General features: G+C 33.5%; 1 protein-coding gene across 3 annotated transcripts in view; it reads left to right on the top strand.

The window, feature by feature from the left end:
- Positions 1-3,516: 3,516 nt before the first annotated feature.
- The window catches only part of syne3 (spectrin repeat containing, nuclear envelope family member 3), a 41,184-nt gene continuing 21,499 nt past the window's right edge, over positions 3,517-23,201 (top strand). For 2 of the 3 annotated variants that reach the window (XR_010892527.1, XM_067367727.1), the window contains exons 1-9: positions 3,517-3,635; positions 10,168-10,326; positions 11,215-11,387; positions 14,117-14,426; positions 15,549-15,704; positions 17,353-17,697; positions 20,503-20,639; positions 21,048-21,222; positions 22,433-22,615. Coding sequence is in view for 2 of the 3 variants with exons in the window: in XM_067367727.1 (XP_067223828.1) it covers positions 10,183-10,326; positions 11,215-11,387; positions 14,117-14,426; positions 15,549-15,704; positions 17,353-17,697; positions 20,503-20,639; positions 21,048-21,222; positions 22,433-22,615 (1,623 nt within the window). In the remaining variant the exon portion in view is untranslated. Of the gene's footprint in view, positions 3,636-8,559; positions 8,814-10,167; positions 10,327-11,214; positions 11,388-14,116; positions 14,427-15,548; positions 15,705-17,352; positions 17,698-20,502; positions 20,640-21,047; positions 21,223-22,432; positions 22,616-23,201 lie in introns of those variants that run through there. The other variant, XM_067367728.1, reaches the window with a different exon arrangement.

Below are 23,201 nucleotides of genomic sequence, written 5' to 3'. Positions count from 1 at the left end.
ATCCATCTTGCACTCTTTTGGACTTTTGGAGGTTTATACAACCATCCTTCTGACTTTTTGATGCACATCAGACATTGGCTCATGCGATAAACTGCGGTTACCTTTGTCACTTTCATACACAAAAAGACTGGCGAAGAGAAAAACGGTTGAGTGCTTCATATAGGCCTTTTCAGGTTTATGACAAATTGTAAAACACATGGACTTTTGTACAGGCTTATGTGTTTTCTCATGTTTGCATCATTGGACTATTAACTCTTTCCCCACCAATTTTTTTTTTTTTTTTTTTTTTTTTTTTTTTAAGTTACCAGCCACTGCCAGCATTTTTGATATTTTTCACACAAATTTCATGGCCCCTAAAATATATTCTTGTATGAATATCTGAACATGAAATATATAACAAAAGAAAGAACAGAGCCTCTGCTTTTAATAAAACTGCTGTTTTATTCTAGCTCCATGCATTTTTTAACAACACTTGAATGTGGGTAAATTTCATAAAAAATACAACATATTGAACATATTTTTCAAAGACTACAATGTACATAAGCAATGCTTTTATTGCTTGTTTCTGCTTCTTTTTGTCTGTTTTGATCTGGAGATTCTGTACTCTTTCAGAAGATGTGTAATAGCGCCCCCTACCATACAACAGTGAAAACACGGAAAGCCAGAAAATTCAGTCTAGGGCGGGGAAAGAGTTAATGATATGGTATGTACAGAGCAAAAAAGTACTTTTTTTATACCTAAAAAAACATTAATAGTGCTTTTGACAAATATGTTACTCACATGAGATCCAGTCATATCATTGGCCTTGAAAATATATTTTTTTTCTACATAAGGTGGATTGCGCCTTCATGGAAGCTGCCATGTTGAGATCATGTGACTATCTTTGTTGTGCAAATTGATATATTTATAAACTTATTATAAATATATAGCAAGTAGTTATACATATTTTTTTTTTTTACAGCGCTCAAGGTGCTTTACAAAAAATAAATGAAAAGGACATATAAAACAAACCAAATAAAATATACATATTAAGGATACAACTCAACAAAATTTGTCATCAGACAAAAAAAAAACTACGAAAAGGAACAGAACAAAACAAATAACAAATTAAACAGCTTTGACGTAAAGTGGCATTTGTTAAAGGGATAATTCACCCCAAAATGAAAATTTGATGTTTATCTGCTTACCCCCAGTACAACCAAGATGTAGGTGAATTTGTTTCTTCAGTCGAACGCAAATTATGATTTTTAAATGCAACTGCTGCCGTCTGTCAGTCAAATAATAGCAGTGGATGGGAACTTCTACTCTAACAGTAAATAAAACTTGCTTAGACAAATCCAAATTAAACCCTGCGGCTCGTGACGGCTCATTAATGTCCTAAGACACGAAACGATCCGTTTGTGCGAGAAACCGAACAGTATTTATATAATTTTTTACCTCTATTACACCACTATGTCCAACTCCGTTCAGCTTCCGGTTAGTGAGGTCAAAAAACGCGTTCTGATGACGGAAGCTAGCCGGAAGCTGAACGAAGTTGGACATAGTGGTGTATTAGAGGTAAAAAATTATATAAATACTGTTTGGTTTCTCGCACAAACGGATCGTTTCGTGTCTTAGGACATTAATGTGTTGTCACGAGCCGCAGGGTTTAATTTGGATTTGTCTATGGAAGTTTTTTCGACTCTTATTGTTCAAGTTCCCAATCACTGCTATTATTTGACTGACAGACGGCAGCGGTTGCAGTTTAAAATCATAATTTGCGTTCGACTGAAGAAAAAAAGTCTTGGAGGCCCTGGGGGTAAGCAGATAAACATCAAATTTTCATTTTTGGGTGAACTATCCCTTTAATAAACAAAATATATTGCAATAACACTAATTTAAAATTATTCAGTGCACCTTTAAGTATGTATTTGCTTATCTGCACAATGTCCAGTTTTATTTCATTTAGGCAAGGTCGTTTGTTTATGCTAAGGTAATCACTCATGTTAATATATCGCAATTACCAGTAATGAGAAAGAATCTCCTTTCAATTTGAGGTTTGTGTGGATGTACATGTTATGTGGAGTGAGTGTGTGTGTATTTGATACCATTATATTTCTCATGCAAAATAAATCAGTATGTCTTTACTGTGCTTCATCTGAATGCATGTTAGTTTTATTATTTTATATCAGTTATACTCCAACCTGAACTTGCCATGATACCTTACAAGAGTGGAGTACAAAGCTGGTTTATGTAGTCAGTCAGGGTAAGCTAAAGGTTAGTTTGTGATGAAATGGTCTTGAATACAACTTGAAACTGCCTTGTGTAATGTTAAAAACTGAAGGTGGTGGTTCATTTTGGTGGGGCGATTTTAGTGCCCGTTAGTACACATAAAAGCATACTGTAAATGAAGATACTGTGAACTATATGTACTTGAAGTTTGTTTATATTTGAAAGGTATAACCAAATCATCAAATCTGGCAGTTCCACTCCATAAGATGTTTTCTGTAATTGTTGAAAGGTTAAGAATGTAATATATGTGTTGACCAGAAAAAGGTGCAATGTAATTAAATGTTTGTGTATATATATGTATATATAGCCTATATATGTAGCCTATATATGTATATATATATATATATATATAATGTGTGTGTGTGTAAATTCATATACATGTGTGTATGTATGTATAGATGTAAACATATTTTGTATTTTTTTAAATGCAGTTCAGGTTATTGTTAGTTATGTTGCATTACATTATCACTGAGTACCCCTGAAATCGCCTGTCCTAGATGATAACTCAATAAAAAAAAAAAAAAAAAACAACGTCACTACTGTGTCCTGACAGAAGGCTTTCCCTGCTTTCTGTCAGCACTGTCAGATGTTTATGAAAGCACATAAAAATCATGTATTTCAAGTATTAAAGTCAGCCTTTGTCCTGAATGTCAGTTTTCTTTGAGTTCAACAAGGTCATATAGGGCAGGCTCTGGTGAGATTATTATTTTATATATATATATATATAATTTCATTTTAAGCAGTAGAGCTGTATACAAAAACCTTATTTTATTCATAAATAAATAATAAATGCTATACTTATAATCCTTTTGAGGGAGTCCATGGTTCAAAGCAGTGTGAATTTATAGATTATTTGTCCATAAAAAAACAAAAAGCTACATTTAATTAAAAAATGTAGGTTATTTGATCATTTTCTGTTTAATAGTGATAATTCAATAGATAGGTTGAAAGTTAGTCTGAAGCTACTGATCAGATATTTATTAGACCCTTGGTTTGCATCCTGCTAGTATATTTTATTCACTGAAGGATATATAAATATATTTAATATTTATATAAATTTTTTATTATATTTATTTTTTTATTAATTATTTAAAATTTCATTTATTTATTTATTTATTTATTTATTTACTACTGTTAACCTCTAACGGTCAGAAAGCCCGCTCTATTTTTGAATCGTTTCGGCGCGCAGTGACGTGCGCTCATCAGTTACTCAGCGGATGAACTGCTTCTGCCTGATCTCCAACAGCCCAAGCAACTGACAGGCCTGCATTGACTTCCTGACGGATCACAGTAACTTTGTAGCTCGAAGAACAACTTAAGGTCATTTCTTATCATAAATACTCGCAACAGATGCGCATATATCCGTAAGTACGACCACTTTATCGATTGTTTAAGATCTGAATACGCAGTCATTTCAGTATAGCTGCATTGCTGTGCTGTGTCACTTTCTAAACACAAAGTTTACAGCTTATAAAGTGCAGCACTGTGGGATCTAATGCACTTAACCGTGTCTACATGGTTCAGTCGAGGCAGTAATCCTCTGTATTTTGTTGTTACGCTGAATTATACGTGACTTAAAGTTGAATTTATGTTATATTCAGACTCAAGCAGAGAATAGACCTTCAAATGTATGCAAATACCTAATGCATGTGTAAAAGAGGGCGTGTGGTTGTTGTGGTTATGAATTGACATGATTATCTGTGTTTAAGTGGACAGATGGTTTCTTTTAAGGGGCATTTGTTTCTTAAAATCTGCTATGTGAGCAATTTACCAATATATAATTGATAAATATTATATGTTCTATACATGGTCAAACTGTATAGATATTTTTTATTTGTATGTTTTGTACACGTACCTACTGCATAATCTTAGAAGACCCCTAAAGGTTGAAAACCAAGGCACTAGGGGATTACAGTGTTCTCCAGATGTATTGTTTGTGTATTTTCATATGAAAAGGGATATGGGAATGCCAGAGAAGGGAATGCTGTGGGAGATATGACTCATGCAGAAAAGTGGCTTGTAATCCTTTTTTTTCAGGGCGCCTTCTGTAAAGAGGAAAAAGGGCACATTTGGCTTTGCTTTTAATTCAATCTGGTGTTTTGAAAGAACATATGTAGCCACAAGGAACTGTGTTTAAATGTTATGCGGCATTACCAATGTACAGGGTTTGGTGGAAACATTGTGCTGTAGGGTGGAGTGGTTTAGTAGTTACAAATATTGGCTGGCAACCAAAAGGTGTTTAGTTCAAACCAGCTGCCAGGGGTGATTCATGAACTGTCACGATTTGTGAGCAAAACAAACCCGCCAATCTCATAATTACTACGGTATGTTAGTAATGTAAATTTATAGGGGATCTCCTTCCAACAGTGTAAGATGCTGTCACAATCGTTGTTACTCTTACTCTTTTGTTTATTTTTAGATGGCAGTTTTATTGCAATTACAAAGTTTTTAGCAGAAATTATGGTTATCATTTTATTTTATTTTTTAAGAGAAGTTTCTTAAGGTGTATTGTAAGTCAATCCAATTTGTATAAAATATTTATCCATTTGACAAAAACCTTTTATCCAAAGTGACTTATTTGGTGTATGTTCAACAAAGAATACAGTTTTTCAGTATATTTGTTTTCTAGAAATCAAATCTATGACTTGGCATTGCTTTACCAGAGACATTTTAAGGTGTGTGTGTGTGTGTGTGTGTGTGTGTGTAATAAATACAAATGTGGAATCAAATAAAATATTTCTTTCTAAAGCTACTTTTTGTAATGTCTATTTGACGCTTATCTCATTGAACACAATAATGGCTCGAATTATTTGGGTGTATATACAGTACAGCCAAAAGTTTGGAACCACTAAGATTTTTAATGTTTTTAAAAGAAGTTTCATCTGCTCACCAAGGCTACATTTATTTAATTAAAAATACAGTAAAAACAATAATATTGTAAAATATTATTACAATTTAAAATAACTGTTTTCTATTTGAATATATTTCACAAAGTAATTTATTCCTGTGATGCAAAGCTGAATTTCCAGCATCATTACTCCAGTCTTCAGTGTCACATGATCCTTCAGAAATCATTCTAATATGCTGATCTGCTGCTCAAGAAACATTTAATGTGTACAATTGTACAAAATATTTGTGTACAATATTTTTTTCAAGATTATTTGATGAATAGAAAGTTCAATAGAACAGTGTTTATCTGAAATCTAATCTTTTGTAACATTATAAATGTCTTTACTGCCACTTTTGATTGATTTAATGCATCCTTGCTGAATAAAAGTATTCATTTCTTTAATTTCTTTTAAAAAATAAAAATCAAAATTCTTACTGACCCCAAACTTTTAAACGGTAGTGTATAAAGCTACAGAAGCTTTGTATTTCAGATAAATGCCGTTCTTTTGAACTTTCTATTCATCAAGGAATCCTGAAAAAAAAGTACACAACTGTTTTCAACATTGATAATAATCATAAATGTTTCTTGAGCAGCAGATCAGCATATTAGAATGATTTCTGAAGGATCATGTGACACTGAAGACTGGAGTAACGCTGCTGAAAATTCAGCTTTGCATCACAGGAATAAATTACTTTGTCAAATATATTTAAATAGTACACAGTTATTTTAAATTGTAATAATATTTCACAATATTACTGTTTTTACTGTATTTTTAATTAAATGTAGCCTTGGTGAGCAGACGAAACTTCTTTTAAAAACATTAAAAATCTTAGTGGTTCCAAACTTTTGGACTGTACTGTATATATACACATAGGGTATGGGGTGAGATTGTTCCCCCTGAGCCCTTCTTTATTTTTTTCATAGATGGCACAAAATCTCATCTCAGCACTTTTGATGAATGGCTACACTATTTTTATTTTGTCATTTCATCTGAAAATCAATATTTATGAGATTTATTCAGTCGAAACCATTTTGAGGTTAATCTAATTTGGAGTTTCTGGAAAATAGTGATTTATGACATTGTATTAAGTTTTTTTTTGTGTATCTATTTGCTAATGAGGGATTAAGACGCAATGTGGTGATGTGAAGCCATTTGCACATTTTGAGAGAGAAACACTCACGCTGTTTGTGAAATTATGTCTCGCAGAAAGTTTTTAACTGATTTGATTTGATAAGCTTTGTGGATTAATTTAGGCTTCTCATTCAACCTGCTATAAGGCCTATTGCATAAATGTTTGCGAGAATATCCCGCTTTAAAATCACGAAACCTGCGGGAATGTGTTTAATGATGCACGATACCCGCGCTGAAATTCAGGCCCTGATGTACAAATTCAAAAGTTAGGGTCAATAAGATTTGTCTCTTTTGCTGCTAGGCTCCATATATTTGATAGAAAATACAGTAAACCATTATTTATTACAATTTAAAATTACACTTTCTTCTGTTTTCTGTGATGGCAAAGGTGTATTTTCAGCATCATTACTCCAGTCTTCAGTGTCACATGATCCTTCAGAAATCATTCTAATATGCTGATTTGCTGCTCAAGAAAAAATTCTTATCAATTTGAAAAACTTTGTGCTTTGTAAAACATTGTTAATAATAATAATAATAATAATAATACATTTATTTTGTATAGCGCCTTTAAAAATTGCTTTCTCAAATCTCTTTACAACAACACAAGCAAGCACAACATAATAAATCACAAAGTACAGAGCAACACAGAAAAAGAAGCATGAAATAACACTGAATAAATAACAAAATAAAACAAAATTAGTCAATTAAAAGCAATCCTGAAATAAAAAGACATGATTTAAAGATGACTAATGAATTTGCTTTCCTGATGTTAGACGGGAGAGAATTCCACAATTTGGGGGCATAAGATGAGAAAACCCTTAGAGTGAAGCCGTGTTTTAGGAAATGTTTTAGCAATAGTCCACTTTGAGAGGAACGCAAGTTGTGACTAGATGTTAAAAGGTCAGCCAAGTACTGAGGTGCCAGACCATGCAAATGCATGTTAACATAAGGATTTTAAAACCAACACAGAATCTTTCTGGTCGCCAATGCAACGATGCCAAAATAGGGGTTATATGGTCAACAGTCCTAGCCTCAGACAAATTCTAGCTACCGAATTTTGCAGATTTGCAGAAGTTTGTTAATACAGGATTTGGAAACTCCAAGAAGAAGGGCATTACAAAAGTTTATTCATGAGAATACAAATGAATTAATAAACCTTTCAGCAATAGAAAAAGACAGTATAGGTCATAGACGTGCAATATTTCTGAGATGAAAGAACAAGGTCTTAACAGTGCTCTGCACAAATGACTCAAACGACAGACTGGCATCAAAAATAACTCAAAGATTTTCTAAATTTACTTTGTAACTCCAAGGCAACACCATCAACAGACAAAGCGAAAGAACCAGCATTACGCAGTTGATGGGAAGAGCCAAGAAGCATGACTTCAGTTTTGCAACTATTTAAGCACAGGAAGTTCTTAGACATCCATATCTTAATCTCTGAAATATAGTTTTAGAGATGTCCTCCTGGTTTTGAGTGGATGGGTATCGTCTGCATAAAAATAATAGTTAAGGTCAAGAGATCTCAATAATTGACCGAGTGGGAAAACATAAATACTAAAAATCAAAGGACCAAGAATAGAGCCCTTGGGGACATCAGAACCAACCTCTGTGTCCCATCCATAAAAACAAAGTGACTGTGATCAGAAAAATAGGATCTTAACCAGTCCAGAGCAGTCTCTGTTACACCAAAGACAGATTCAAATCTAAGTAGTAGTGAGTGATCGACGGAGTCTGATGCAAATAACAGGTCGTTAGCTACTTTAACAAAGGCCGTCTCAGTACTCTGCAATTTCCAAAACCCGGACTGACGGAGCTCAAAAAGGTTATTAACAGTTAAATTATTGTGTAATTGAGAAGCCACAACACGCTCTAAATTTTTTGCCAAGAATGGAAGATTTGAAAGATGAGAAAATCATTGCATAACTGAACTGATGCAGTTGGAGAATTATCAACATCAGCTTTGAGGAGACTATTAATAGTGTGAAAGAGCTGTCTGTGATTATTTTGATTATATTCAATAATCTGTGAAAAGTAGGAAGATCTTGCTTTTTCAATTGTGAAGGCACCACTATGAGCGCAGATCGTCATTATACCAAGGAGCTGAGTGTACAATAGAGACGGTGTATGATTTTAAAAGAGCAAATGTGTTCAAATTGGCAGTGTGGGCATTATTTAACAGAACAATTTTATCCTCAAGGGGAGCTGAAGACAACCCATCTAACAAAGAGGCAATGGATTCAGCAAAAACAGTATGGTCAATGGATTGCCATTTACGAAATGAAACAGCGTGTAGAGCTGGGCGATTAATCGAGAAGTAATCTAAACTGAAATTTAGAACCTTTAACTAAAGTAATTTGCCCATGTTGGTTATTTCAGGTTTTTTAATCCTGTTAATACTTTCCCCTTAAAAACATACTACCGCATGTGTAGTCACGTGACTCGGCTCCGTCCAGTCAGCGGCATGGAAGCAACACAGAGGCGAACACAGAGTCAACACACACAGACGGTGCACGAGCGGTGAGCCCTGAAGTGAGATCACTTTCACTTGCGTCTTCACTAAACTTTGTAAATTATTATTATTATTATATTGAGCTACTGCTTACAGTAGCTGCACATCACATGAAGATCGCGTGCACAGAGAGGAACGCAGAATCTAGTTGTCAGCGCTGTCTTGTGATTTATCACTTAAGTAGCTTAGAAAGTCAACATTTATAGCATGTATTTTTCTACTTTTGTAGTGACTACTTACAACTCACAGTTACACAATTCAAAACAGACAGTATGACTGATTCGCAAATGCAATCGCTCCCATTACGTACGGGTACTGTGCTAATTTATCTGTATCTGATTTACAACGAGCATAAATCTGTAAGAAATGTTACGAACCAACCATAGATAAAATAACTGCTGAAAGTGAGCTATGTCAGAGCACTCTTTCATTATGGAAAAATATACCACCTTTAATAGTCAAGCATAATTACGGTACAAACCTTGCAAGTGAAAAAAAAAAAAAAAAAAAACAAACAAAATAATCGTTCATTAATCGTAATCGAGGTAAAATGTTCAATTAATCGAGATTTAATTTTCAGGTCATAATCATCCAGCCCTTTCCCTAAATAATATATAATTATTTTTTTTTTGTGATTTAAGCTAAGAAGCACAATTTGATACCATTGTTTTCAGGTTATATCACAAATTTGAAATGTTATAGGGACATAATTTTGACCAATAATTTTCCAGATTTCAGTCTTTCCCCATTCAAGTAGATAAAACTATTGCCTTCTTCAAATTGAGAAATCCAATTTTCCTTGATCTTTTGCCATTGTATTATAAAAGTGTCCTGTCATTTTTAGAATTCAAAACTTCCTCATTAGTCCACAAACAGCTTTTGAAACCAAGCTCAGAAAACGACTTTTTCAAATTTTTCATTTTTCACATTATTACGTCATAGTGCGATGAAAAACCACCTCAGAAGAAGATCGACGCCTACTTCTACATCATTGCCTCTTTAGCCCCACCCACCAATTCACATGTCATGTAGTATTAAATACAAGACTGATACAAACAAAGGGATTACGTCAGCAACAAAACCATAGAGATTCCTTTGAGAATTTCAAGACATTTTAAAGTGCCAAGTTGTGGAAAAAAGTCTTTGCATTGCCATTTTCGTGATCCTAACTTTAATAAACTGTGAATTAACTTTAATTTTTTACGAAGTTCTAGTCAGATCATGTCAATATAACACTGTTCGTTTGTTCTCTTAATTTTAATTTTAAACAAGACACAATTCATAATTCCATAGGGTTGTCTTTACTAAATTCACAGGTTTTTTTGCAATGTAGAAAATGTGACCCCTATGTTTTTGCATTAGGTCAGCCTTAACCTAATGACCCAGCAAGAGCAGCATGAGTTCAGGGAAAGTTTGGAGGAAGCCCTGTCCTGGATGCAGGCCATCCAGGAGAGGCTTAAACAAAATGATAACACCCAAGGGCCCAGATCAGCGCTGGAGGTCAGGCTCCGAGAGACAGAGGTGAGACCTTCCTTGACCTTTAACCTATTGTGGGCATGGTAGTGCTGAAATAGAACCATCTCAGTTTCTCAAATGTGTCTCATGTTTGCTAAAGAAGCTGTTGTGATCATTTCACAGTAGAGCTGCATGATTAATCTTTGAAAGGTTGTAATCTCGATTCAAAAACCCATGTGATCTTATTCCTAAATGACAATAATTTGGCTATGTCTATTAAACCTTTGACAAGTAGAATCAGTTGCCATGTATAGATATGTATAGCAGTTGTCATGTATAGGAATGAAACAGATCCACAAACAGTCTTTTTTTCAACCGCACAGTATCAGTTTTTTTGTGTTACTATATTTAAAATCATCACAGAAGTGATGGGATAAAAGTTTATAATTCAGATTTAACACTGAAGTCTACAGTAGTGATCAAAATAGTGGCTTGACTCTTCAAATAAAGACTGTATCAATTACATTGTTATACCACCAGTAGCTAAAAATTGTATTTTTCATTATCTTGATTATCACTGATTCATCCAGTAATGAAACAAGTGAAGTCTTAATTAGTGAGTCATTGAATCATTCATTCAATATTTGAATTTTATATATATATATATATATATATATATATATATATATATATATATATATATATATATATATATATATATATATATATATATATATATATATTTAATTAACTAAATATTTTAAATAGATTACAACAAATAACATTTGTCATAAGTTCACTTCTAGTAAATTACATGTTTTTTTATTTTGTTGTATATTCAGAATTGATTCCCAATTTAGCCAGAATCCTGCAGCTCTATTTCACAGAGATAAATTCTATATAATCTCATCATTTTAAATTGTCAATTAAGCATGACTTTTCGTTGTTGTAAAGAAAATCCATTGCTCAGAGCCTGAAGGGCATGTGAAGATGGACAGGGTGCTTGTGGCTTCTGAAGCTCTGCTTCGAAATGGGGATGAAGAGATGAAGAATCAGACTCATTCCAAACTCAAAGATCTGAAAGTGCTTTGGGAGGAGACGTTAACCTACATCATTCACTGTCACAGGTACAGATTTTGTCCACAGGTTGACCAATCATATCACCAATGTATCATCAATCAAATTCACTTGTACTTAAATGATACTTAAAAGTGTCTTCCTATATTAAAAAAGTATTTTTATATGGTGACATTTGCAATATGACTTTTGCCACTATATTACTACAGCCACTGGCCGTTCCTGATGGATCTTTTTGGTTCTTTTACCTCAGATGTAGGAACTTTTGTGTTTACATGAGTTTCAATCAGATATTTTTTTTAACAATCATTTTTACACAAATTATTTTGCTCCATCCAAAAAGAACTGTCCTTAAGGGAAACATATCCTGTTTTAACATATGTACTGTATATATACATTTTTCATATATATATATATATATATATATATATATATAAATTAAATAAAATATTATTTATTTATTTTTTCAACCCCCATTGCAAATCAGGTTTATTGGCTAAATTTACAGACTTTCAGCTGTTTGCAATGAACAAATCAAACAAAAGTAATTGAAATAGCTCAACACAACAAATGTTTCAAGTGGTTTCCCCAAATTCAACTGAAAATTCAACTTTTAATGACTTCTGCTATTCAGCCACCTGAATAGAATCCCTCACAACAGCACAAATCTGCAAAACAGGTGTTGTCTCAAGCACACCTGATGCAACTAATCAAGGGCTTCATTAGTTGCACCAGGTGTGCTTGAGCTAGAACACATGAAATATCTGAACTGGCTAGGTTTGTTGAGTGTCACGTTTAAAGTCAAAAGAATGGTCCAAAAAGCTAAGATAAGAGATCATCACCCTTCACAAACATGGAACAGGATACAATAGCGAAGGCAACTAAATGTTCCTAGAGACACTGTTGGAAGCATAGTTTGCAAGTCCAAAGTTAAAGGAAGTTATCAGAGGCTGCAACCATATTTCTGAGACGAACCCTAGAGTGACTGCAAAAGACCTGCAGCAAGAGTTGGTGGCAACAGGCACTGAGGTTTCAGTTTGGCATGTACTAAACGCAAACGGTTTCCATGTCAGAACTCCAAGACGTACACCACTACTGACCCAAAAGCACAAGATAAGTTGGCTCCAGTATGCTCAAAATCATATAAATAAGACAAGTTTTTGGATTCTGTTCTGTGGAGCAATGAAACAAAACTGGACCTTTTTGGCCCTATGGATTAGTGGTATATTAAAAGTTTTAAATGTCATTTTGTGACAAAAACGGTGTCTTCATTTTAAAGTACACAAAATTAAAGCAGTAATGCCTGTTAACAGTAATCTTATTTTTGCTGTTATGAAAATACAGCACTAATAATACTGTGATTAATACTGTAATAGAAATCATAGTAACAATATTGTTTAAGTGATTAAATTTACAGTAAGCATACTGTGGAATAGCCATTTGCAAATTGCTGCCAGCAAATTACTGTGATTAAATTTACAGTAGTAGCATACTGTGATTACTACTGTAAAAAATACAGTATTTTGAAGTTTTTACATTTTTACAGTGTGAAAGAACACTGCCTACAGTTAAGCATGGTGATGCTCTGGGGTACTTTGCATCTTCTGGCACTAGAAAGCGTGTGGAAAGCAAGATGGATTCATTTGAAGTATCAGGAAATCCTTGGAGAAAATATCATGCCATATGTGTGAAGGCTGAAGCTTGGGCATCATTGGACCTTCCAACAGGACAATGATCCCAAGCATACCTCAAATTCCACCAAGGCTTGGTTGCAGAAGAAGTCCTGGAAGATTCTACAGAGGTCATCCCAGTCACCTGACTTGAAACCCATAGAAAATCTCTGGTGGGTTTTGAAGAAGGCTGTTGTAGCTCGCAAACCTAAGAGTATTACAGAACTGAACTGGAGGCCATTGCTCCTGAGGAATAGGCTAAGATTCCTCAGGAATGCTGCCAGAAGCTGGTGTCTGGCTATGCATCTAGTTCACAACAGCAAAAAGGGTGCTCTACTAAGTACTAAAAATACTTGCCATGAAGGGGGTTGAATAATTTTTAGACTGCAGAAGTCATTAAAAGTTGCTTTTTTTTTTTTTTGGAATTTAGGGAAACTACTTAAAACATTCATTGTGTTGAGCTATTTCAATTACTTGTATTGTTCAATTACTTGGGATAGTTCATATTTTGGATATAAACACTGATGTCTATGGTATAACGATCAAAAAGTAAATCACATTTTGAAAATAACTTGACGCTGAAAACAAAGGTTGTATCAATTACATTGTTACGCCAGTAGGTGGTGACAAGTGACTGTTAAAAAAAAGCCTATTTACATTGAATCATTCAATGTAAAGAGATTTGTTCAAAAATGCTGATTCATCCAATAATGAAACAAGTGAAGTCTTTATGAGTGAGTCATTGAATCATTCAATCAAACCAAATTTTAAAATTCGAATTAATTAAATATTTTTAAATAGACTGCAGCAATTACCATTTTGTTCGATACTCTAGTAAATTACATGTTTTGTTTGGTTGTCTATTCAGAACTGTGATGTCTATTTGAAAATAATCATGATTCTCAATTTATCCAGAATCATGCAGCTCTAATATATAGTATTATGTGCAGGTACGAGAAACATGTAACTAGCACAGCTATGTATAAAATATTTATTAAATTTAAAGTCATTATACAACAATATTTGACTACAGAATGGCATGGTTGACTAATCAGAATATAAAATGTAAAAGTATTTATTTATTTCATATTTTTTTGCCCCTCTGATAGTCGTATCGAGTGGGTGTGGCTACACTGGAGTGAATACCTGAAGGCCCATGAGGAGTTTGGGATGTGGCTGGAAAAGATGCACAGGGCTCTGGAGCCCCTGCTTGAGATGCAGCTGGGTCTCCAAGAGAAGCTGTGGCAGGTAGATCATCTGCGGGTCCTTCACAGTGACATCCAAGCCCAGGCTCAGTTTCTGGAGAGGCTCCTGGATGAGGCTGCAGCCCTGTTCAACCGGACCGAGGACCCCAGTGTAAATGAGCAGGCTCAGCAAGGTCTTCAAGATGCCTATAACCACATTCGAGACCGAGCACAGGTAAACCTTCATCTGTTCAGGTCAGTAATTTAGTTACCACTGACAACCAGAACAGATGTGTGTGTGTGTGTGTGTGTGTGTGTGTGTGTGTGTGTGTGTGTGTGTGTGTGTGTGTGTTGAATCATTTCAGAATATTTTAGAGTTTTAAGGGAATTAAGGTAATGCCTTTGTTCTACATTAAAATTACGCATTTCAGTGATTTGAAAACCTTTTGAAGCTGCATTCTATTGTTAATGTTTTATAAGGTTGTTAAATAAGTAAAAAAAAAAAACAGCCCTTTAATCTTCTATCTTCCATATCTTTTATATCCACTTTTGAAGGTCATTCAGTTTATCTAGTTTCAAGGTACATTGCCCTTCAGTTCTCCACTACTTTCACTGACTGGCTATAACTTGTGTTGCTCTTCCATAGTTATTATGAAAGAATGTATGTATTATTAGGGGTCTACATATAGTTTTGTTTTTTTTTTTCGGTAAGATTTTTTAAATGGTTTTGAAAGGAGGTATGCTCACCAAGACTGCATTTATTTGATCAAAAATACAGTAAAACATTAACATTGTGAAATAAATTTACAATTCAAAGGCATTTTTGCCTTTATTAAGATATGATAGTGAAGTGGGAGAGAGAGGGGGACGGGATCGGAAAGGTCCACGAGCCGGGACTCGAACTCAGGTCGCCCGAAGCAAAACCACGCCACATGTCGGAGCACTGCCCGACTGTTTTCTATTTGAAAATATTTTAAAATGTAAATTAAAACTGCCCAACTGATTTCTAAATATTTTAAAATGTATTTCACCATTGTGATGACAAAGCTGAATTTCAGCAGCCATTAGAAAGAATAGAAAGTCAAAAAGAGAGAGAACAGTATTTATTTGAAATAGAAATATAATCTTGCAAATTGCAAATAATTGCAAAATATTTACCGGCACTTATTGTATCATAGATTTATTTAAAACATTTAAATGGTAGTGTATAATTTATAATCTGTATTGATGTTGACCTTCTTAATGCATAAATTTTATATTTATTGATGTTACCTGCATAAATGAGTTTATCAAATTGAAAATAATACTAATGTCAAAGATATGACTTTGTCTTTTAATTGAAATGCATTAATTGCAGGAAAGGTTGGCATTGGCACAGAAGGTAGCAGAGGAGCACCAGCAATACCAAAGTTGCATTCATAAATTCCAAACCTGGCTTGTGTCTAAAACAGGAGAAGTCAGACGTTTCAGTGACATGGAGGATACGACACAGAATAGGCTGAAAGCCCTGCAGGTACACTGACCTACTTATTTGGGGGAGGGGAGGTCAGAATGGTCAACTGGGAAAATCATCCCTGATTTGGAAGTCAAATTGTGGATAAGTTTGGCTGAGTACTTGCTAATTTGTGTCCTCATTTTCACTTCGGGCTACTGTATTAAAGGGGTCATGTGTAAAATTGTATTACTATGTCTAATACTATGTCTAAAACTAGTCTAGTACAATGTAAACACGCAGTACCCCAGTTAAGTAAAACATGTATTGCAATCTTAGATGCAAAAGTGATTCATGAATAAACACAAATTCTATGTTGAGGAACTTGAAGGAATAATGAGGAAGTAGGATAAATACTATTATTGCTAAACACCCAAAGAAAATTATGCTTCACTATAATATACTCCATTTTGTAGTACTTAATGGTCTCATCAGAATAAAATAAAACTATGAGCTGACAACACATAAATTCCTTTCTGAGCTGTTCACATCCTTGGACTCATTCTTTGTTTCCATAGCAACGTCCAACATGCCAAATTGGATCCATGTCTTTGTTGTTGTTGACAGGAAGATACTCCATCATTACATTAATTCATTTCTATATTCCCATGCAAAATATTGAACAATAAAATCAACCATAATCAAATTTGTCAAGGTATCTCCCTGACTACCTCTATCTTATGCGGCTTCTTTCCTTGGCACAGTTAAGTTTGGCTTGCTCCCTGGAGGATTAAGTAATGATTTTCAGTAAAGCTGCTTTGAAACAATATGTATTTTGAAAATTGCTAAACAAATAAACTTGGCCTGACTTTCACTGTCGTGGCCGCTGCCATTTTGCATATTTTTATATGACGTGGTTAGAGTTTGACAGAATGTGAACTTGATGGTACTTGATGGTGTGAACTGAAAATGTGGAACAAAAACAAAATGATTTAAAACTTATAATAACTATAATTAATTTTAGTTAATAATAATTATTGATAAAAAGCAAGTAACAATTATTAATATCAATATATATATTTTAATATAATTGTAGATTATATACAGTGCTAGATTCAGTTTCTATTTTCATATTATTAATATACTATTATAGTATTTATTAATATTTTGAATTTGCTTTATTTTTACATTTTCAGATTTCATTTTAAAATTTAGTTTTAAGTTTTAGTAATTTTGTCATATGTTGTTGACATATTATTATTATTATTATTATTATTATTTATTTTATATATATATATATATATATATATATATATATATATATATATATATATATATATATATATATATATATATATATAGCATTTTTTTTTTTTTAAGTAATTCAGTTAGTTGCCAAGGCAGCATTTCTAATTTTCGTTTAAGTTAATTATCCAGTATTTGTTTTATTTTGTCAACTTTATTTCAATTACTGAAAACTATTTTTTACTATATTTAGCTATAGCTTTAGTTAACAATTACAATGATTGTATGAGTTTTAGTAGTTATTGTATATTCAATCTGCATCAATTACTAGTCTGTGTACACATCTAGATGGACTTCTTTGGCTATTGTATCACATTCCACTTCTCATGCCATGTCTAGAGGCCTTGTTGCAAACATATTATGAAGAATATGTGAAATGAATCATAAGTAATTCAATATTTTCCACCCCTCCTATCTCTATCAGGAGCTGGACGCAAGTATTGCCAAAGAAGAACTCACTCTCCAGCACATTGAAAAGTTGTCTGAAGTGGTGAAGGCCAACACGTCTCCAGCAGGTGCGGAGAAGATCACAAAAGAGATGGAGGAGTTGAGGCTGGACTGGCAGAAGTTACGCCAAGCGCTGGTGGAGATTAAAGAAGAGCTCCAGAGCTCACTGGACTCTGAGAGCAAGTATTCAAACCGCTGTAAGGAGCTGTGGGCGGACCTGGCGCAGGTCCGATCCCTGGTCCAGAACCTCAGCAGTGAGCTGGAGAGCAGGGATGGAGAGAGGACTGAGGAACACTTGGTAGCTCAATGGAAAACGCACACGGTTAGCACTATGTTCATCTCTCTCACCACTCCCAAATACTTGGTGTCTTTTTGTAGGACACAAATGGAGACTCAGCATATTTTTGTGACTGCACATGATACCTACGGTGATTTAGGGAATGCCTTAGGTAAATTCCTATGGGGGTATGACAGTAATTTGAGCTGTAGTAAATCACATTTGTTTTTGGAAGATCTCTGTGGTGTGGAATACCTCCTGAATGATGGACACACAGGGGTAAAATGTTGTAACACTTGGTAATTTGTATTTCAGTGCAAACATCTTGTCTTATTCACTAACTGCATAGGGCTTCACCACTCTAAATCTGAATTCAACTTATTAGACATTGAGATGATTTAATAATGTTTTCTTATTTAAACTTAGCAAAAATAGTGTCAGAATTTGTGTGTTCAGTACATTTTTCTAAATCTGATTTACATTGATTCACAATCAGAATTCTCTACTATCACTAAACAGTGTTCACAGAAGTGACTACATGGCATAATATATGTGATAAAAACAGCATTATTTTAGATAATATTTTTGATATTGTAGGTAATGTTGTTCAAGAACAACAATATATGCATGATATATTTTTCATTATTACATGACATTTATTATGAAATGTCTGATTTTTCTTTCTTTTCATTTAGTAACTTTTAAGCCATTTCAGAGCAATCTATTTATTTAGTAGGAATATTAAGATATATATCGAATATCACTAAACTTTTTTCAACATGTGACGTGCGTGTATGTGTGTGTATATATATATATATATATATATATACACTACCAGTCAAAAGTTTTGAAACAGTAAGGTTTTTAAAAAGTTTTGTCTGCTCACCAAGGCTGTATTTATTTTATTAAATACTGTGTAAAAACAGTAATATTGTAAAAGATTATTACAATTTAAAATAACTGTTTTCTGTTTGAATATATTTTATAAAGTAATTTATTCCTGTGATGCAAAACTGAATTTTCAGCATCATTACTCCAGTCTTCAGTGTCACATGATCCTTCAGAAATCAATCTAATATGCTGATTTGCTGCTCAAGAAACATTTATGATTATTTTCAATGTTGAAAACAGTTGTGTATTTTTTTTCAGGATTCCTTAATGAAATAGAAAGTTCAAAAGGACAGCATTTATCTGAAATAAAAAGCTTCTGTAGTATTATACACTACTGTTCAAAAGTTTGGGGTCAGTAAGAATTTTTATTTTTAATTTTTTAAAAAGAAATTAAAGAAATTAATACTTTTATTCAGCAAGGATGCATTAAATCGATCAAAAGTGACAGTAAAGACATTTATAATGTTACAAAAGGTTATATTTCAAATAAATGCTGTTCTTTTGAACTTTCTATTCATCAAATAATCCTGAGAAGAAAAAAAATTATATATATATTTTGTACACATTTTGTACAACAAATGTTTAAATGTTGTACACATATTTTGTACACATTTTGTACAATAAATGTTTCTTGAGCAGCGAATCAGCATATCAGAATGATTTCTGAAGGATCATGTGACACTGAAGACTGGATAATGATGCTGAAAATTCAGCTTTGTCATAACAGGAATAAATTACTTTATATATTTAATTACTATTATATATATATATATATATATAATATATATAAAATCTATTGTTGGATTTACTTAAAAAAGCAGTGTCAAATGGGATGGATATATCAAATGGGACGCAACTATATTGAGTAATTTGTACAAATAACAATTTAGTTAAACTCACAAAACTTCTTTGAGTAAATTCAAATCATATGAATTTGTCACTGTTACAAATACTTAAGAATCTAAGAATGGATCATTATTACAGTGATTATTATGTTTCTAGCATGTTATATGTTTGGCAACGGTTCTTTTAACCCTTAAAGATGGAGTGTGTAGCTTTTCATTTCTTAAACAACCATGTAGGAAGACACATCATGGCCATATTCCAGGATGACAATGTCAAGATTCACCAGGGATAAAATTGTGAAAGAATGGTTCAGAGAGCATGAAGAATCATTACAGAAACTCCTCTAAATGTCCAACATAACTGAACATTAAACACTAACATAACTGAACATCTTTCCCTTTACTAAAAAACACATAAAATAACACTTTAATCCCTAAATTTACTCTCCTAATGCAGTCCCTTGCAAAGCATGCTGGGAACTACGGATGCACTGCCCAGTTAGTTATGTCAACATTAATTTGTGCGTTTCACTCAGCAATGTTAAGCTGACTGAACAAACACTTTAGTAAAGCTGATAATACTCATTTTTAAGTAGAAGCAACTCGGTTAAATTAAGTTCATGTAGTTACATGAGTTTTTAAATAATCTGAACAAGGATGTTTTGAATGAAACAAACAGTGAAAGTTCTTTTTTTTTTTTTGATTGTGTGTATAGATAGATAGATAATTCTACACAATGAACAAAAAAATGAACTTTCACTGTTGTTCGTTTCACTCAAACTATCCTTGTTCGATCTTAGCACTATTAGTACCCATATGCTGTTTTCACACAGTTGAACTTTTACTGAAAAACACCCAATCAATTGTAGATGATCATAATGGTATTTGAAAACTGATGTTTTTATTTCATTTTGACAAAGTTACTAATTGGACCAAGTTTACTGTTAGCAGTGGGGAGAAACCAACAAGGATGAAAACCTTTTTTAGATCAATGAAAGCTGTCTGGACCCCATGTGGAGAAATTCTGCATTAATGCCCTGCTTGAATGAGTTCCCTCCAAACTCCCCATGTGTGTACCAATTTCATTGATTTGTTCTCTACATCCACACTTCAGGGGGTGCGCAACAAGCTCATCGCAGAGGAGCCCAGGGTGGAACAGCTAAAATCCCGGTTGAAAGAGCTATTCCGATTCCCACAAGATTCTAAAAACTTGTCTGATGAGGTGCTAGCAGTGGTGAAAGAGTACCAGAGGTGAGCAGCAACCTTACACGCACACCCAAAGAGCCTCCGGCAAAGGAGGAACGAGGCAAGGAGAAATACTTTGATGGATATTTTATTAATCATTAGCTATTGATACTGACGTTGGTAAACATTCTGTCGTGCAGGAACTGTGGGAGGCTCGTCACATGTAGGTTTTCATCCCCATTGTGTTACTGTCAGTGGGATGTCACTCACATAGGTCTAGTCAGCCGTAAACAATGTGTATCCAGCAATAAAAGAGTGCTAATGTAAGCACTTCAAACAATTAGTGCATTACACACAGGGTTTACTGCATTTATTTATTCATTTGTTTTGTGGAAGCCATCTGTTGAAAGCCCTATAAGCTTGTACTGTAAAAAACTACTCTGTAGAGTTGTTGTTTTGTGTTTCCTGTGACAGTGTGAAAGGCAGATCTTTCAGGCTGTCCTCTGAAAGCGAGACAGCTCTCCGGCAGATACTGCAGGACCCTCTGTATGGCTTCAGCCAGTGGAGTCAGGTGGTTTCTCAGGTACTGGAGGCTTCCGCTGAGGTGACGGAGTTCTCCCATATCGCTCTACTTGTGCAGAATATAGAGGTAAATTATTTATAGCCATAAAGCGTGTGAGCTTTCAACAAGACTTTTTTTCTTGTGCAGGGTGGTGTAAAATGTGTCCCTCCAGATCAATATTTGATTTGTTTTTCTCGAAATATTAATGGTAAAACATTTATGTTATAAAAGATTTCTATTTCAAATAAATGCTGTTCTATTCATAATGAAAAAATGTATCTTAGTTTTCAGAAACATATTAAGCATATACTGAATTTCAACATATTGGTGTTTTCAACATTGATAATAAAATGTTTCTTGAGCAGCAAATCAGCATATTAGAATGATTTCTGAAGGATCATGTGACACTGAAGACTGGATAATGATGCTGAAAATTCAGCTTTGCCAACATAGAACAAATTTCTTTTAAAATATATTAAAATAGTAAATTTAAAAAAAAGTTTTTTTTGTTTTTGTTTTTTTTTTACGTCTAAAACTATATTTTTTTTAAATAATTATGAATTGATTGTTTTATGCCCAGACTTCATGTTGCATCATACATTGCATCGTTTAGTAAAGAATTGTATGTGAATCAAATCATTCAGAGCAAATATTAACCCCAGGACTCAACAAAAACATTCCAAAAATGTAAAATAAATTCATTAAAAATAAATATTTAACAAATAATGTATTATGTTTTTTAATGTGCAGTAATAGCTAGAAACTATATAGTTATGTAACTTGATAGCTATAAATTCATAAACATGCTTACAGCACAAAATACTTTATAATTTATTTATAATTTTAGTTCATTCTAAATTGTGCTTTTAGGGTTATCCTAAGTTATTTTTGCAATTCTTGTCATTTATGTTAGCCGGTTAAATAACATTACTGTGTGATACTGTGGTTTGAATCTCTCTCATATTGGGTTTTTGTTGAGCCTTGAAGAGATGCAGAGATTTGAGCTGTTTTGAAGGTCAGCCTCTTTCTTTTTTTTTTTTTCTTTTTTTTTACTCTGAATGTTGCAATGTTTTTTCCCATTATGTACTTTTGACACCTGATTTACACTTCTTTTTTTGAGAAAATAAATGTTACAAATCCATTGTATGCTACAATCTTTTGTGGATATGATCATATTGTACTTCAAGCATTTGCAGAGATTTTTGCCTTTGTCTTGGCACCTTAATTTGGTGTTAGTGCTTTGTTCTCTTTGAAGTTATTGAGTGTGCTCTTTCTTCTTTTGTTTTGTTCTTTGTAGAAGTTACTTAAAAACAGCGTGCAGCTCCAGGAGCGCTTGAGTTTGCTCCAGGTGAAGAGTGATCTGCTCAGCTCTGTTTTTGGCCAAGAGAAAGCTGACGATTTGTTGGAAGAGCTCAGCGGGGATATGAGGAAGAGAGAGTTACTCCACAGCCAGCTCCTAAAGCGCAAGAACCGCCTGCAGGTACCCTACCAGCCACAGCTCAAAATTTTACTGCTGTATATAGATTGTAGATTAGCTGAGCTACATCAACAGTCTCTACCCCCGCCATTAGCCATAACATGCATAGGCTTATATAACAGAAAGTGTGGTCAAAGTCAAAGCTTATCATGTCCGGCTGAAAAACGAGAAGCCTTGTTTGTTGGTGTAAATGTATGCAGGCAGATAAAGTTGTAAAGATTAGTTTATTCCTAATTTTTGATAGGTTAGAGGATTTTTATTGGTATTTTAACAATGTCTACAGCAAAGAACAATTGTGATATTGAAATTAAAAAAAAAAAAACTAAAATACATATGTGCAGTATGTTAATTATAACACTAAGACAAATGGCTAATATATATCTACATACATATCTCATATGAATATTCTTATAGTCATAAACATAAGATAAAAGGGGTGTGTAAAAGATTTATTTTATTAAATTATTCAAAATCACTTTTTTATTTTCTTTTTTATTAAATTATGATCTTAAGATTATTATAATATATTATTATAATATATTATGTCTGTATCGTTTTTGACATGAAGCGCCATTTTCAGATTTCTGTC

The sequence above is a fragment of the Chanodichthys erythropterus genome, chromosome 18, assembly GCF_024489055.1.
Source record: "Chanodichthys erythropterus isolate Z2021 chromosome 18, ASM2448905v1, whole genome shotgun sequence".
Classification (NCBI taxonomy): Eukaryota; Metazoa; Chordata; class Actinopteri; order Cypriniformes; family Xenocyprididae; genus Chanodichthys; species Chanodichthys erythropterus.
The sequence above is the reverse complement of the archived record's forward strand: the minus strand, read 5'-3'. Positions and strand labels throughout refer to the sequence as shown.